General features: G+C 36.0%; 1 protein-coding gene across 8 annotated transcripts; it reads left to right on the top strand.

Annotated features, from left to right (window-relative positions):
• Positions 1-2,609: 2,609 nt before the first annotated feature.
• LOC107873026 (transcriptional corepressor SEUSS) lies at positions 2,610-15,461 on the top strand. Of its 8 annotated transcripts, none has more exons than XM_047414946.1 (11): positions 2,616-2,960; positions 3,488-3,620; positions 3,759-4,832; positions 4,967-5,086; positions 5,322-5,370; positions 5,546-5,763; positions 6,565-6,633; positions 9,877-9,974; positions 11,365-11,458; positions 12,079-12,148; positions 13,319-15,461. In XM_047414946.1, exons 3-11 carry the CDS (start codon positions 3,789-3,791, stop codon positions 14,302-14,304), a joined length of 2,748 nt encoding a protein of 915 aa, XP_047270902.1. In that variant the 5' UTR covers positions 2,616-2,960; positions 3,488-3,620; positions 3,759-3,788; the 3' UTR covers positions 14,305-15,461. The 8 variants fall into 8 exon arrangements, with proteins under 8 accessions (XP_016575211.2, XP_047270902.1, XP_047270905.1 ...); XM_047414949.1 differs by having other exon boundaries at positions 2,616-3,027; positions 3,768-4,832; XM_016719725.2 differs by having other exon boundaries at positions 2,610-2,960; positions 3,488-4,832.
• Positions 15,462-16,829: the final 1,368 nt, after the last annotated feature.

The raw sequence follows: 16,829 nt of genomic DNA, 5'->3' as shown, positions 1-16,829 counted from the left end.
CTGTTCCAATTAGGCACATTTTGTTAATTAGCAACAAATGGAAAGTGTGTGAATTACACTTGCCGTGACATGACAAAAATGGTCAATTAAATGATGACATGTGGCGTTGAGGGCCCAAATAATTATTAAAAGACAATTAATATTTTTTAAAATAAAATAAAAAAACTGCCATAACCCCACCCCCTCCCCGCCCCCCCTCTTCATCTTCTTCTCCATTTTTTTCTTCATTTTTTGCCTTTCATTCTTTTTTTTCCTGATCACAAAACTCAATTTTTTTTAAAATTATTTTGAAATAGAATCTTTTATGGCACACTTTCTTTCTTTGAATTCTTTAATAATTTCGAAGAAAGTAATTTCAAATTCATACTTAAACTTATCGAAAAATATAGAGTTTTGTCGGAAAATTATTTGTTTTTGTTTTGCAGCATTTTTCATTTCCATTTTTAGGGGGAACGGGTTCAACATTTTCCAGCTCATAGCAGCCATGGAAGTGAAGGGGAAACAAGTTCAAAATTTTTCATTTTCATCGAATTCGGGGTAAGGAAACGGGTTCGTCGATCGCCGTTTTCCAGCGATGGCTCGACCAAAAAATCCTATGGATCGTAGTGGCCTATCCGGAGCTCCAATGAGAGTCCCGCCGACGGAACAGTGATGGCATCAGTGATGGATCACCATTTTTGTTCAACTTCTCTCTCTCCGTTTGCCGTCTTTCTTAGCCGACCTATCCTTCGTTTATTCTCTCTCGTATTTATCCCTCACTTTTTTGATCTCACCCTCCCACTGGTGTGTGTGTAGTGTTGTTCACTGTGTGTGTCAAGTTTCTCTCTGTGTGTGTGTGAATATCTGGTGAGTGAAAATTATGTGAGTTGTGTAGAAGACGGTGGTGTGTGCTCAATACGTGAGTATGTATGTTTTCAGTAATTTTGTAAATATTGTGTATGTCGTGTGAGTGAGGAAGATGGCCAGTTTTGATGAATAGGGGTGGGGGGTTGACGACAAACTTGGGGTAGGGGTGAGGAAGACGATGACGGAGGGGGAGTGTTGTTTTTTTTAAAATAATTAAGAAGTAATAATAATTAAAATTATATTAAAAAATAATTTAAATATAAACTTTTTAAGTAAAAATATAAAATATTAGCCTTTATTCTACTATTCACACGCCCAAAGGAGAGTGCGCATTTTCCTTGCCAAATCAGTATTTTGTGCCTGATAGGTACCAATTTTAGCACTTGAGGGGTCTGATAGGTACAAGTCTTAGTTGGGGGGTCTAAGTGAATTTTGATAACAAGTTTGAGTGTCTATTGATGCCTTTGACCTTTGATAAATAACAAACTATGACAGAACGTTTTCTCACGCATTAAATGTGAGTTATTATTTTAGAACGTGATATCGTATACATTTTCTATCTAAATATTTAATAATGTTTTTTTGCATCAAGTGTTTTTTGCATCAAGTAAGGAATTTATTTTAGACTCTGAAATGATACGATGAACTAAATTCAATTATATTATTGTGTAATATGTTACTTTTTATAATTTAAGTCATTTCAAATTTCAGTGGAGGGTCCGTATAATAATTTTGAAAGAAACTAAAGAATATATATTTAGTTATAAAATTAATGACGACAATTGAACTTTTTATATGACATAAAAATTGGCATTGTATAAGATTATTTAAAATAGTCAAAGTAATCATATATTAGGAGTATATTGTTTTTGCTCAAAATAAATGGAGGGTAATTCCATCCCATTTCAATTTGTTCAAAGATAAAATTGCTCATTTTCTCTAATTTATGGAGCTCCCATGCTTTATTATAGATTTGATTATTATTCCTTATCTTGAGTTGGAGGTCTATCAAAAATAACCTTTCTACTTTTTTGGAGGTAGTGTTATAGATTACGTAATCTTACCCTCCCCAGACCCCATTATGTGGGAATACACTGAGTTTGTTATTGTTGTTGTATGGAGCAACCACGATAGAGAGAGTACTATTTGACTAATTGAAAGATACCGTAGTATTTTAAAATCAAAATGGCATAATATATAAACCTAATAAATAAATAAATTTGACCTATTTCAAATAGTTATTTGTAATCCTATATAAACATTCCAATGGGATACTTTCCAATTTTAATTGTTTATTTATGTTTTTACTAGTCTATAAGGTAGTTAAATTAATTATATGAAATAGTTTATTTTATTTAACTATATGTTTCTCTCAATAATTCGTAAGACCCCAAATATTTTTTATTCGAGAGTGATGTGTATAATTAAAGGAGATAAAATATTTTATATGATTAGCTTAACTATTTAATAGACGAATGAGAATATACGAAAAATAATTGTATTACACTTCTTTAGGTTTTTAAATGTCCAATTAAAATAATATTTTTTCTAAATAAAATATATTCAACCAAGTTTAACAAGGTAGTTATATATTAAGCCATTATATATTAATTGAAATTAATTTATTTTCTTTCATTTATCCTTTTGCTTTACTGTGCGTCTAAATAAAGAAATAAATATCCCAGGGGTAATCTGTAAATATAGTTAACATCAAGTGTCAATTATAAAACAAAATACAAGCGGTGATGATGTATAGGTAACATCCCCCTCGAAATACCCATCATTCGTCCACATACCCCAACCCCCTTTCGAACCCCCCACAAGCTAGAAAAGAGAAAAAAGAAGATTTTGACTTGGTTTTGATTGTGAGAGAAATAGAAAGAGAAGAAAATTGGTAAAGAAGAAAAGAAAGAATGAAGAAAATTCAATCCAATTGAATCCCCATTTTGACGTCCGGAAAACACACACAAAACCACACAAGCTCTCTCTCTCTTACTCTCTCTTCAACTTTCTCTCTCTAAAAAAATACAGCTAAGAAAGAAGCTGAATCTATTTACTGAAAAAAGCACAGTGAACTTCACAAAAACTCAAAAACCTATATACGTATACACAAGGTGACATTATTATTATTATTATTATTTGTGCTTGTTGTAGTTCCGTGTAAGGAACAGTCAATCTGCGGTGAGTCGGTGTTTAAATTCTCTTATGGTGGCTCCTTTTTTTTTTTTTTAAAATTATAATCGTCAGCTTTCGCTCACCTCGAGTGAGTGTTTTTTTGGTTGCTCATTTGAGCTCTGGATCGACTACTTTTATCATTTATTGCCAGATTTAGGTTCGTCAAGTTGCCATATGCTTGTAAATCTTTTTTTTTTTTTTTATTTTATTTTGTTGAGTGTTTAATAGATTAAAGCATTTGTTTTGTTGAGTGTTCAATTGATTAAAGCAGTTCTTTTTTTGTTTTGGGTAAATATTTTGTGCTTTTTTTTTTTTTCTAAATTTGTGTTTTGTAGGGATAAGAATGAAGTTTGATTTGTGTTTTTTTAACTGTTAGAGATTTGGGCTTTTGTGTGAACAACATTCTGATCAGATGATTTGAAGTAAGGGAGGGTTAAATTGACACAAAATTGTATAATTCTTGCAGTGGATGATGCGAAAAAACTGGCAAAAGACGGTTATTGGAGCGGAGAGAAGTGTGGTTTAGTTGTTTCAGAGTGAAGTTTGCATCTTTTGGGTCAAAAGTGGAGACTTGCTAATCTCTACTTCAGATCCACATAGTAATTACTTGCTTAATTGAATGTCAATTTATTAGTTTTACGTGGTTCTCGGCCTAGTTTTTTCGTTAGAGGAATTGGAGTTTCTTGAGTTTAGTGTGGGTTTTATGCTATTTTAGTAAGTTTCTATATTTGCTCAAGTGTTTGTAGATTGTGTACTTCTTGGGTGAAATGGTTCCAACAGGGCCTCCTAATCAACTTGGAGGTTCCCAGTCAGTACAGTCTTCATTACTGCGATCAAATTCTGGTGTAATGGGTGGTCAAGGTGGTTCAATGCCATCGCCGGGTGGTTTCGCTAATATGGTTTCTCCTCGGACGATGTTTGGTAACATGAATATGCTAGGGAATGCTCCCAATGTTTCACATCAATCCTTTGCAAATGGAGGTCCTAATGCAGGATTGGCTGGACCAGGAAGTTCTCAGCGTGGTCCTGTTGATAATGGGGCTGAGACTGATCCACTTTCTAGTGTAGGAAATGGGATGGGATTTAGTGCTCCTTCAACGTCATTTATGTCATCAGCCATGGCGACAAACCCAAATAGCAATCAAGTTCAAGGACAACAGTTTCCTAACCCCAATCCCTCAGGGAACCACATATTGACTGACCAACACCAACAACGATCCCAACAGCTTGATTCACAGAATTTTCAACATAATCAACAGTTGCAGCAGTTTTCTTCTCCTACCAATTCCCTAACACAGCAACAGCAGCATCAATTTCAATCCATGCGTGGTGGATTAGGAGGTGTTGCACCCATCAAAATGGAGTCACAGGTAGGTAATGATCAAACACCGCAACAGTTGCAAGCTCTGCGAAACGTGGCACCTGTAAAAATGGAACCACAACAGATTCAAAGTATGAGAGGTCTTGCACCTGTCAAAGTAGAACAACAACAATCAGACCCATCTTTATTTCTACATCAGCAACAGCAACAGCAACAGCAGCAGCAGCAGCAACATCAGTTCCTTCAGATGTCCAGGCAGTCCCCTCAAGCTGCTGCTGCTGCTGCACAGCTTTTGCATCAGCAGAGGCTAATGCAATTCCAGCATCATCAGCAACTCTTGAAGACTATCCCTCAACAAAGAAACCCACTACAACAACAATTTCAACAGCAGAATCTTGCTATAAGACCACCTGTAAAACCAGCATATGAGCCTGGGATGTGTGCCCGTCGGCTGACTCATTATATGTATCAGCAACAACATAGACCTGAAGTAAGTGGAGTGGCTTAACTATATCATTGTGTGGCGTCTGTGCACTACACCCTACCCCACAGCTTCCAGATAATGAAAAAGAAAGTATGACATCAACTATTTTTCTAAAACAAATTTCTCTACCTTCTGTACAGGACAACAACATTGAGTTCTGGAGAAAATTTGTTGCCGAGTATTTTGCTCCCAATGCCAAGAAAAAATGGTGCGTCTCCATGTATGGAAGTGGTCGGCAGACTACTGGAGTTTTTCCTCAGGTTAACTGCTTATATAGAAGCTATTTACATTTTGTAATTTTTGTGTTCTTCCATCAAATGAAAATAGAGTTGTAATAATTTTCAGGCTAAAGGTACAGTATTCTTCGACGACATAGATATATTTTTATCGCAGATACTCCTTTTAAAGCTCATTCTATAAATGCTGCTGATTAATTGTAGAACAACTGTTAGAAAATCAGTTCATATCTTTGATCAATATTTGTAAAATTTGCAGGACGTGTGGCACTGCGAAATATGCAGCCGCAAGCCAGGGCGTGGGTTTGGTATGTTCTTTGCAACATCAAGCTGTTGAATTATTTTTTGGTCCGAGAAACACTCCAAAAACTTTGTGGCTTAACAAGAACCTCTCTTCAATTAATTCATCTTTATTTATTTGGTTTTCCTATAAGCTGATAATTCTATTTCAGCATCTGATACATCTCAACTCATTTATTTCAGAAGCGACTGCCGAGGTCTTGCCCAGGCTTTTCAAGATAAAGTATGAAAGTGGCACTTTGGAAGAACTTCTCTATGTTGATATGCCCCGTGAATATCCGAATTCATCTGGACAAATAGTTCTAGATTATGCAAAAGCGATTCAGGAGAGTGTATTTGAGCAACTTCGTGTTGTCCGTGATGGTCAGCTTCGCCTAGTGTTTTCACAACCTGATTTGAAGGTTAAATGAAGAGCTGATAGTTTTACATTCAGTAAAGTGCTTATTCATGGCAGTTAAGACCTAGCATGGTGTATAGGGGTGTAAAAACCAAAACCCAACCAATTTAATCGGGTTTTTAATTATTAATATTAAACCAAACCAAACCAAATATAAGTAATATCCATAGGTTTGGTGGTTGTCGGTTTTGTTCGGCTTTAAGAAACCTAATGGTATTTCCTTCATTTTTTTTTCTACAATTAGAAAATAATTTGTCATCCCTTTTCAACTTTTAATCTGTTATTGATCTTTTGTTATAGTGGCTATAATTTCTTTGGATTGTGGAGAAATTATCCAAGATCTATAAACTTTTAATCAAGTAAACAAAGTTGATAAGAACAATAAAGGGTAAATCTCATAGTTAGTTGTTTAAATAATGCAACTTTGGTTTGAATTCATGGCTTTGTTTTAAGAAATGAGCGTAATGTGTGAAGTTTATTAGCTGATTACACGCAAACAAAATTTTCATGAAAAGGTATACAAATGTATTTATAAAAAATATATATTCTATATACATGTACTTTTAAACTTTGTGTTGATATATTGGTTCAGGTTCTTCTTGGGTCTATTTTTAATAAAATTAAACCAAACTAAATATTGTTGGTTTTCTTTTAAATTTAAAACCAAAATAAAATCAATTTGTTTAATTGGTTTGGTTTGGTTTTCTGTTTGGATCGGTTTTTAACCAAATTGTGAACACCCCTAATGGTGCATAGTAATGCTATCATTCATTTGATCTGGATTCCTTTTGTATCTACTTGGCAGATCGTTTCTTGGGAATTTTGTGCTCGACGTCACGAGGAGCTTATACCTAGAAGATTGTTGATACATCAGGTTAACATTTTTACCTTTAAATTGCCATTCTAAGGATGTATTGTGAAGTCATGTTTCAACTCTGATTTGAACTATACACTTCTATTCACTGATAGCAGCAGACTTTTAGATGGCCTAGGTTTAAAAATATGTAAAAGAAATTTCAACCCGAAGCACAAACGGAAGAACTTTACTCTATAGGTCTTTGGTTAACTTTTTTCCTACAAAAATCAAAGATGCTTTTTGAAAAAAAAAAAATCAATTCTACTTGATTTGCTATGGCAGAAGCCTTTTCGTTTCATTAACCTGGAACTATGTGCTAATTCAATGTGATTGGTTTTGATTATCGTCATTAGTTGATATGTAATGTAATTTGATGAGAGTATGGTTGTGTTGTATTTCTGGTCACTATTTCCTTTTCTTTCGTCTGTTGGTAGTTGGTACAAGCTCAATATACATGGAAGTATAAGATTTCAGTTGCATTTTTCTTCTTTACTAATTTCAAAATTTACCCGTTTCTTCTTAGCAATTTAGAACGGTTTAGAAGCATCTTTGTCTCTTTCCTCATCTGTTGATATTGAAGCAGTAAGGGCTGCTGCGGGATAGACAGCTCTAAACTGCTTTTTAGAGGAAATAAGATCCAATTAGTATTTTATGGTCGCCATTTCTGTCGATTAATGGAAAAGAACGGACTGTTTGATTTCCATTTGTTTTTTTCTTTAGTCTCTGGAAAATATTTTTGAAAACGATTGCTTGGTTGGATTGTGTTTGGATTTATATTGTTTTGTGTTGTATTTGGTGGATTGTATTGCGTTTTTGAAACTCAATAGTTTGTTTTGGTAACTGAGTTTGAGCTGGTTTTTGCTTATGTCCAAACAAAGGTCGATTCTGCGTTGAACCTGTTAACTAATAATCAGAGTCAAAAGGAAATGAGATATTCTTAAATTAATCATTCTTTTCTTCTATTTAAAAAAATAAGGAAATGGTTGTTTTATATAGGGCAGCCCGGTGCACTAAAGCTACCGCTATGCGCGGTGTCCGGGGAAGGGCCCCACCGCAAGGGTGTATCGCACGCAGCCTTACCTTGCATTTCTGCCAGAGGCTTGAACCCGTGACCTCCTGGTCACATGGCAGCAACTTTACCAGATACACCAAGGCTCCCCTTCGAAATGGTTGTTTTATAATTAATTAAAAATTAATGAGGGATATGCTTGGTAAATATGTGTTTATGCTAGGGATATTTTTGTCTTATCTTTTTCCTCCTAATTCAACTTTTTTCTAGAAGCAAACATTTTAGCTTTTTCCCAACCGTTAAAAAACTGCTTTTGTTGCTACTCAAAAACACTTACTGCGCAAACACTTCAAATTTCCAGTGCGTGCTTTAGGCCTCCAAGAAGTTTGCCCAAACAGGCTCTGATTCATTTAAGTAAATTCTTAAGACAAAGATAATAGATAAAGCTCAGTTGAATCCTATACTTGGTTACTCGAAAATGAGTTTTTATCATACACATTTATTAGATCCAAGTTCACTATACACACACGTAAAAGCAGGAAACAAAAAGATAACAAATCTGAAGATAGTGGAACTCTAGGGAAAAATTAGTGAGTTTCGGGTTTACCAGTTCAAGTCTAGCTTTTGTTTTTCTCTTCTTTCTTTTAAATTAAGTTGTATCCAATCCGGGGCCAAAATACCCTCACCCTGCACTAGTGCACATTGACAGACATTGGGAACTAACACCGAAAGACAGGAACTTAACTATTATAGTTTATTTAATTATATGTCTTGGGGAAAGCTAGATGTTAATATTATCAGATAGCAAACATAGAAATCTTTTTTGTGCAGATTGCAAACATTGATTTATTCAAGTAAATTCTGGTACGACACTTACATTTAAAGCTTACTTCAGTCCATGCTTCTTTACTTTGCCACTTGAAGTTGAATTTCTAATATTCATTTTTCCTTTTTAGCACACTTTTATCATATAGTAGTCCACTATCATACAGGCGTAAAAGCCAAAACAGAAAGATAACAAAATCTGAAGATTGTTAAATGAATACGGGTTTTACTAGTGTAGATCTAGTTTTTTTTTTCTTCCAATTGAGTTTGTGTCCAATTTGGTGCACCAAGATCCATTGCCTGGTACTACTCTTTAACAATCCTACTGTGAGAGAATTTGATTTTAAATTTCATCAGCGAAAACAACTTTTAGATGTTTGGCATTTAAAGTCAGTTGCAGTTGCAACTGAATAATATACTAAGTCATAGCTAGAATGACAAGTGGTCGTATTACAAGCACAACATTTTGACTGCTCCTTTTTCGAAGTCCTCAATTTCCACTTTGAAGTTGGGGATTATTACATTATACTTTGTTATCCAGTGCTAACACATATTTTGTAGAAATTGCACAACTTAGAGCATAAAAAGTCCTGTTCCATTGGACCTCAGATAGCGTCAACATCACCCAAAAAAACTGTTTTGAATTTTTCTCTGTCGCATCTCAACTGTTCTGGACCATAAAATATCCAAAACCCTTAGGCATTAGCCAAGGGTAGAATACGTATTGCCAATTGTCCTTTTTCATGGTTTGACTCTCAAACACACTTTTTAAAAAAGATTAGCCAAACACAATTTATCAAATACTGAAAAAGCACTTTCAAACGAATTAGCCAAGTACAAACTGCTTTCTCTGGAATTACTTTTTTGAAAAGCTATTTTACAATGAGAGCTACTCAAAATAAGGAGCTTTGGCAGCTTGGCCGAACAGGCTCTCAATGTTTGTCATCTGACAATTTTAGCATTTGAGCTGAGGTGATATCTAATTAAGTATGCTATGGTAATAGCTTTACTGGCATTTGTTCCGTAGGTTTGTCATGTTATTTTTCATGTTTTAGGTATACACATTAGGACTTATGTAAGTGTGCATGCTGGTATGCCCACACAGGAAACTGATACTTGTATACACGTGTGCATAAATCTTTCTCATTTTCGAAAGTTCAAGCTTTTAGATGAGTTTGAAGCAGTTGGTATAATATTTTTAAGGGATCTTGGGCATGGCGAGTGGACCGGGTTTTCTACTCAAGATATCCCTTTGAAGCAGTTCCCAATTTATTGCTTTTGATCGTACCTCTGTGGCATCTAGTTGTTTTAGCATATATGTTTATCTTAGCTGGATGAAGTTGTCTTTGAGGATTGATGTTGCATATAAAATGGACGCCATTGAATCATTTCTGATCTGCCTTTTATTATTTTGACATGCTGTACAGGTTAGTCAACTTGGTGCTGCTGCTCAAAAGTACCAGGCCGCCACCCAAAATGCATCAGCTAGTGCGTCTGTTCCTGAGTTGCAGAATAATTGCAATATGTAAGTTCAGATACATACATTATTGCGTTTATTCTAAGTGTTGGTGCCAACAATGTTCCATAACTTTGTTTGATGGTAGTTGTTGCCTAACAATTTCTATTTAGCATATCTAACCCTCTTTGTTAAGAGGTTAGCAATAGGCTAACCTTGTTTATTGTTTGTTGTTTCCTAGCAATTTCCATTTAAATATCTAACCCTCTTTATTAAGAGGTTAGCAGTGCCTAATTATTAGATCTCCGTCATCAGTGCACAGTGATGACGAGATAGGCTCTATTTGTAATTCTCTTTATTAACGGCTCTGTTTTTGGGATTGAGCTTTTGGGCCTGTTTGGATTGGAAAAATAAGTGGCTTATAAGCCAAAAGCCAAAAGCCATAAGTTGGTACTACCCTACTTTTGGCTTTTGGCTTTTGGCTTATAAGCACTTATTTTCACATAAAAATAAGTGCTTAAAAGCACTTCTTTACTTTGTCAAACAGCACCAAAACTGAAAAAGTGCTTAAAAGCTAAAAGCAACTAAAAATAAGCCAAACCAAACACCCACTTTATGGTCTTTACTGCTGTTGCTTGCTCTTTCTTAGCTTAGGTTTGCCTCTGGATGTTAAGGTGGGATGTTCTGCCAATGAGTTGCCCTACTAAGCTTTTGTCAATCCAATAAGTTTCTTAAAGCTGAAACGTACTGTCATTTGATTCACAGTGACGTTACCGGGTTCATATTTCTTGTCTACCATTGTTGGCAGACGTAACTTAGAATTAGTGTAATGGAATGCGGTCAATTTGTCATACTGTTGATACTTAGAAGCTCAAGCTCTTGAAACATGATTATGAATGTCTAATTGATAAATATTTTATCACAGTGGTATGTTTAGCTGCATGGCTGTCGACCTTTTTTGATACGTAATTTTTTTGTTAAATCTAAAGTTGAACTTTAGATTATTGGATTGAGTTCTCATGTTTTGGGGTGTGGGCTGAGGATGCTGAGTGACCTGCGGGAGCTTTATATTCTTGTCCTCTCATGCTCATCAAACTTCTTCAGTTAGTTCGTTTCAGTATTATGGTGACATATGGGAGGGGGTAGGGAGTTAGGGGTGTCATCTAGTGTTTGGACCTACCAAAAGGGAGATAGGGGAAGAAATCTTCTTCCCATGGAATTACATTAATCTCAGGAGCTGTGGGTAGTGATTTTGGGCGATGGGGCGAGGGAATGTGAAGATATGCGTGTCCTTTCAAAGTCTCAACTGATACATGTAAGCATACAATTGTTAAGTTATGTTTAGAGATTCCTTGATTCTTGGAAATTTCATTTGTGTATCTGCGATCATCATGTGTTCCTTTATTTAGCTTTAGATGTGTGTGTTATTTAGTAATTTTGACTCTTAATTGTGCTTCAGGTTTGTTGCTTCAGCTCGTCAGTTAGCAAAAGCTTTGGAAGTTCCGTTGGTAAATGATTTAGGATATACAAAGAGATATGTGAGATGCCTACAGGTATGCACCTTGTTGACATAGAGAGCTCTTTTTTCCTGTTTCTGTCCCCTGTGCAGGTTCTTGTTTCAGTAGTGGAAATAGTCCTCGTGCATCCATTGACATCACTAAATGTGATTGTTAAAAATTTAGCTACTGTAATAGTTATGAAGTATCTGGTCCAGCTCGTGTGTTTCTCTTTTTATGTTTATTTAAAGTCAATTCCATATCTTGTTCAGTTAATTTCTTTCCATATCTGGTCCCGCTGTTTTCAGAGCAGACTTGAAAACTGAGACAAATTCAATTCTTTTAACAGCCAGCAGGTTAGAGATGGTTGTTAATGTTGGAGATTTTTGGAAATTCCTTTTAATAATAAGTATAATTAACTCATGTATAAAGCTTCAGCTTGTCTTTTGGGATACATATGTGGTGTAATGTTTTTCCTATTGTTGGGATACAAGGCTTGTCTGAATTAGTTTATTTATTTCCCAAATGTTTTATAATCGTTAATTTTGAATTAATCATATAGCTGCTTTTGTGTGATAACATCTGGTCAGATGATGTTTTGCTTGTTTTAGAGTTTTCGTTCAATTAATAAGTCTTGTGATTTAAGTAAGGATTGTGGTGCTCTTGGTGGATTGCAGATATCTGAAGTGGTTAATAGCATGAAAGATTTGATCGACCATAGCAGGGAGACAGGGAACGGACCCATGGGTAAGTTCAACCTACTTAACCGTTCTATTAGTTCCTTACATCACGTTTCAATTTTCCCTACCTTGTGACAAACCTATGACTCATGAAAATAGGAGAATGTGGGTTGTTTTCCCCTGAGTTGGTGTTGTATAGATAAGAATATATTTCACAATGAGGCATCTGATTGTCATTTAAAGGTGTCCAGGGCTTTGGTTCAATAGTGTGGTAGGCTGCTGTTGCTCCAAGTTTGGTTTTAAGTTGAAAAGGGTAGAGCTCTCTTCTTATAAGAAAAGAATGACATTTATATGAAGAGGATTAGGATCATTACCCTGAGATGCAAGTCCATGAGGCCCAGTCTTAGGAGAGGTTACCCTCTTCATTTGTTTGATCATATCATCAATGCAGGGAGGTTTACCTTCTCACTCATGTATAAGGCATTCATAATCCTTAAATCTATGAAGCAAGCCTCAGATTTTGCTCATGCCGTGAAATTGCTTCTGGGGATGCAAAATTGGAACTATCATATCTCGAGTAGAGAAACCCATGCGACAAAGCAGATTCCATTGCATCTTTAATCAACTTTGTTGGTAATGCAACTGTTGTCTGATAACTTGAGCCTCGCAATACTCATGAATGAACACTCTAGTAGGACAATTCAATTCTTACAAACTAGGATCACGTTTTGTATTGGACATAATATATAGTCAGTTTCTCGCTGGTGCTCATTGATCTAATAGCACACCTTTTCCCTTGAATTTATTATAATTCCCTCTTTTGCTACTTAATATATCACTATTCCTAGTTCATTCTGGATTCCATTTTTTCTCATTTTTGATCATGAGGGTTTGGTGTTTTATATCTTAGTGCTACCTCTTTCCGCTTTGGAGTTCGCTATGACATTTAAATCCCAGAAAACTTGTCAAGTGGGAAATGTTTCCCTAACATTCATGCAGTTCAAGTGGTAATCTAGCAAAATTTAATTTGTGGGAGTGAATTAGTGGAGCTCAACTTATCACTAATCGATGTGTGATGCACATCTCAGAGGGCCATTTTTGTGTGCGTTAAGTTGATAATTTGGACTAAATATTCAACTTGCCATGATGAACTTATTTTATTTTAATCTATTATTGATTATCTTCACTGATGTTTATGTTTTACTGTTCACATTGTGCTGTACTTCTAATTCTCCAGAGAGCTTGGCCAAGTTTCCTCGTAGGAACAGCAGCTCAGCTGGAGTGCAAGGTCCAATTCAATCATCCGAGGATCAGACTCAGCAGCCCCAACAGCAACAGCAGCAGCAGCAACAACATACACAGCAAACAGTGAGTAGCTCGAACCATGAGACAACTGCCCAGTCTGGTGTAACGCCACTACCTTTGAGCAATGGTATGTTGAATGTAAACAACTCTTTGAACCAAGTAGCTGCTACTTCATCTAGTGGTACTGTTGCTGGATTGCTGCACCAAAATTCCATGAACTCCAGGCAACAAAATCCAGTGAGTGGTGCAAGTGGTGCATACTCAGGAAATGCTGTCCAAATGCCTTCACCAAATTCTTCAAGTACAATGCCTCAGCCTCAATCCAGCTCTTCTCAGTTCCAATCTCCAACACCATCGTCATCCAACAATCCACCACAAGGTTCACACAGTGGCTTATCATCAGTACAACACATGAACTCAGCAAATTCCCCAAAAATCCCAATGCAGCAACCAGCTCATTCAAATGACGTGGATGCTAATGACTCCCAGAGTTCTGTGCAAAAGATTATACATGAAATGATGATGTCTTCACAGCTCGGTGGTGGTGGCTTGGTAGGAAGTGGTACTATTGGAAATGATATAAAAAATGTACATGGGATGTTGGCGACAAGTAATAATTCCATTCTTAATGGAAGCAATTGCCTTGTTAGGAATGGGACAGCCAATGCTAATAGTATAGGTGTTGGTGCTGGATTTGGGAGTATGAACAATAGACCGGGCCAAGCTGCAATGGTTAATGGAATTCGAGCTGCATTGGGTAATAACCCTTCGGCCATGAATGGGCTAGTGGGCATGACAACGGCACGAGAGCGAAGTATGAGTCAACAGCAACAAGATCTGGGAAACCAACTGCTTAGTGGTCTAGAAGCAGTCAATGGTTTTAACAACCTTCAGTTCGACTGGAAAACATCTCCCTAAAAGGTTCAAGTTGGCAATTATTAGTCTATATTCTGCTGCTTGTGCTGCAAAGATAGTTTGAGGAGTTTGCCTCGCATGATGAGAGTAGCCATGGTTGCTGAAGCAGATGTGGTTTCAAAGCTTGCCTCTTCTGTGGTGATTTGAAAGAGGACCACATATAGCGTGGCATCTTAGCAGCTGAATGTTATCTCATGCGAGATTGCATACTCTATTCTAACTCGACTTTGCCTGGTTTATCACAGCTGCTTTAACAGCCTTGAATGGGACATTCATGTGAACCGCTGCATGCAATCTATTTATACCATGGTGAGGCATTTGTAACTACATAGTGGCGAGCTATTGACCCTATCGTGCTGCATCTCTGCCACCACTCCAGAGCACACGGGTGTATATAGTCGGGACTCGGGGTTCTGTTGTAGAACTTCCAGGAGCTGCTCGGAGTGGCACCGGTGCAATCATCATTTCTTCTCTCCTTTCTACTCATCTTTCTGTTAGGCTTATTTGGAGTGGATTGGCGGTGAAAAAAAAATTAGGATGAGACTTGGAAAGAATTGAAGTAAATCCTTTACTGTGGAGTACCTCAGAAGGAATTGATTTGGCACTGGAGTTATCATAGGGTCATACTTAGAAGTATTTCTATTAGCCTGTTAGATTTGGAAATGATAGCTTGGTCTTCACCCATACAGATCTTTGTTCTAATTGCTTGACAAAGTATAGAGAGCCAATTGCTCATGTTTTTGCCAGGGAAAAAACAACTCGTGATGGGGTTGTCTATGCTCTTGTTGCCCCAATCCGCAACTTGTCTCTGTTGTTATTGGCTCTCTCGAGTAAACTCTCGCCCCTATTGCAGCTGCAACTCTAGCCCTTTGAAGATCTTATTCCTAGTTCTTTCTCAATTCAGATGAGTAAAGATTGCTTGGGATAATTGAGAGTAACTCTACCTTAACACTTTACCAGGTTAACAAATACTTGTAAGAATTAAACGTTGCACCCAATTGCTTCAGTTATAGGTGGTCCAAACATGGACCTGCTAGATTCAATTTCTATAAAAACAAGATAGAAAGACTATCCTCTTTTGTTCTTCAGCTTAGGACGATCTCTTATGTAGTGACTCTAGTCTCAACATTTAACACGTAGTAGTAGTTCTGCTTTCTTAATTTTTTGATTTAACGTTAGATTTTTTTTTTTCTGCCATTAAAGTCTCTCTTGGGGTGTTCTCATACTCGGAAGACCCTTGCTCTCTAGAAAGATCCTCTTTAACGCACTAGTTTGTTTGAGAGAGTAAGATCCTCTTCAACCCTTAGTTTATATCCAGTACGGGTCCAAACACGATAATCTAACGCCCAGTGAAAAAGCTGAAACAAGCAATAAATTAAATAAAGTGATTAATATGTATAGCGACCTTTTTTAAGTAATTGAAGTTTACTGAAATAGCTAGATGATTTTGTTGTCATCAACTAAACATGATTTTGTTGTCATCAAGTAAACGGCAAAACTAGCATTCAAGAGCTACTTCTACGTTCCATTATTGTTTCCTCCTTTATATGATACCAATTTATATACATAGTAAACGATTTTCTATTTTAAGGTCTTTGTTAGATTCCCCTTAAATAATTATATTGTATAAGAATTAAGAAACTTGCTAGCATGGCTATCGTTGTTTAATTATGTAGTATATCCACAAAGTTCATCCCCTATCTTTTGAGGGCTTTGATTTATACAGAAACGATGTATGGAAGATCATTTTATTTGATTTACTTTTTTCTTATGATTTTTTTTTTTTTGGTTTTCAAATGGTGTTAGTATTCACATTGGAGTCTTGACTAATTTGAATTCGCGTTGCATAGGATTCATTCGGGGGAAGGGCTTTCTATCAATGATTTTTCATATTTAAAGCTTGAAGTGAGACCTCCAATTAAGGGAGCAACAGTCTCATCTATTTCATCACATTCTTTGATGGCTCCTTTTTCTTATGGTTAAATTAAAGCTCCCATATTACCAAAGTGATTATGATTTTTAACCGATCTCTTGGTTTTTTCTCTTTGAAAATTGTCTACACTAAGAGATGATCATACAATGAAAAGTAAGCAAATATCACCCCCGCAACCACTCCCCTCCCGCCCTCTTCCTCCAAAAAAGAAAAGTAAAATAAAAGATTAAATAATAAAGGAGAGTTGATCGTTTGAATGGTTAGCTAACTTTTGATAATTGTCCATCAAATTATGTATTTTTACATTGTCCTTCAAAAAATATATTAGTTTACCTAGTTCACTTGGATGATCATTTTAATTGTGTTTTATATTTTCTAAAGAAAAGTAATGACATTGCAAGTTTTGTTTTCAAAAAATAGTTAATTCACACTACTTGATATATTTTCTAAAGAAAAGTAATGACATTGCAAGTTTTGTTTTCAAAAAATAGTTAAAGTGCTAATTCACACTATTTGACTCGATCCAAACTTCTTTATTTTAAAAAAATGTCGAGTGCTCATATTTCTACCCATTCTCAAGTCTTCTCAAATAGGA

Source organism: Capsicum annuum, chromosome 6 (genome assembly GCF_002878395.1).
Source record: "Capsicum annuum cultivar UCD-10X-F1 chromosome 6, UCD10Xv1.1, whole genome shotgun sequence".
In the NCBI taxonomy this organism is placed as follows: domain Eukaryota; kingdom Viridiplantae; phylum Streptophyta; class Magnoliopsida; order Solanales; family Solanaceae; genus Capsicum; species Capsicum annuum.
The sequence above is the reverse complement of the archived record's forward strand: the minus strand, read 5'-3'. Positions and strand labels throughout refer to the sequence as shown.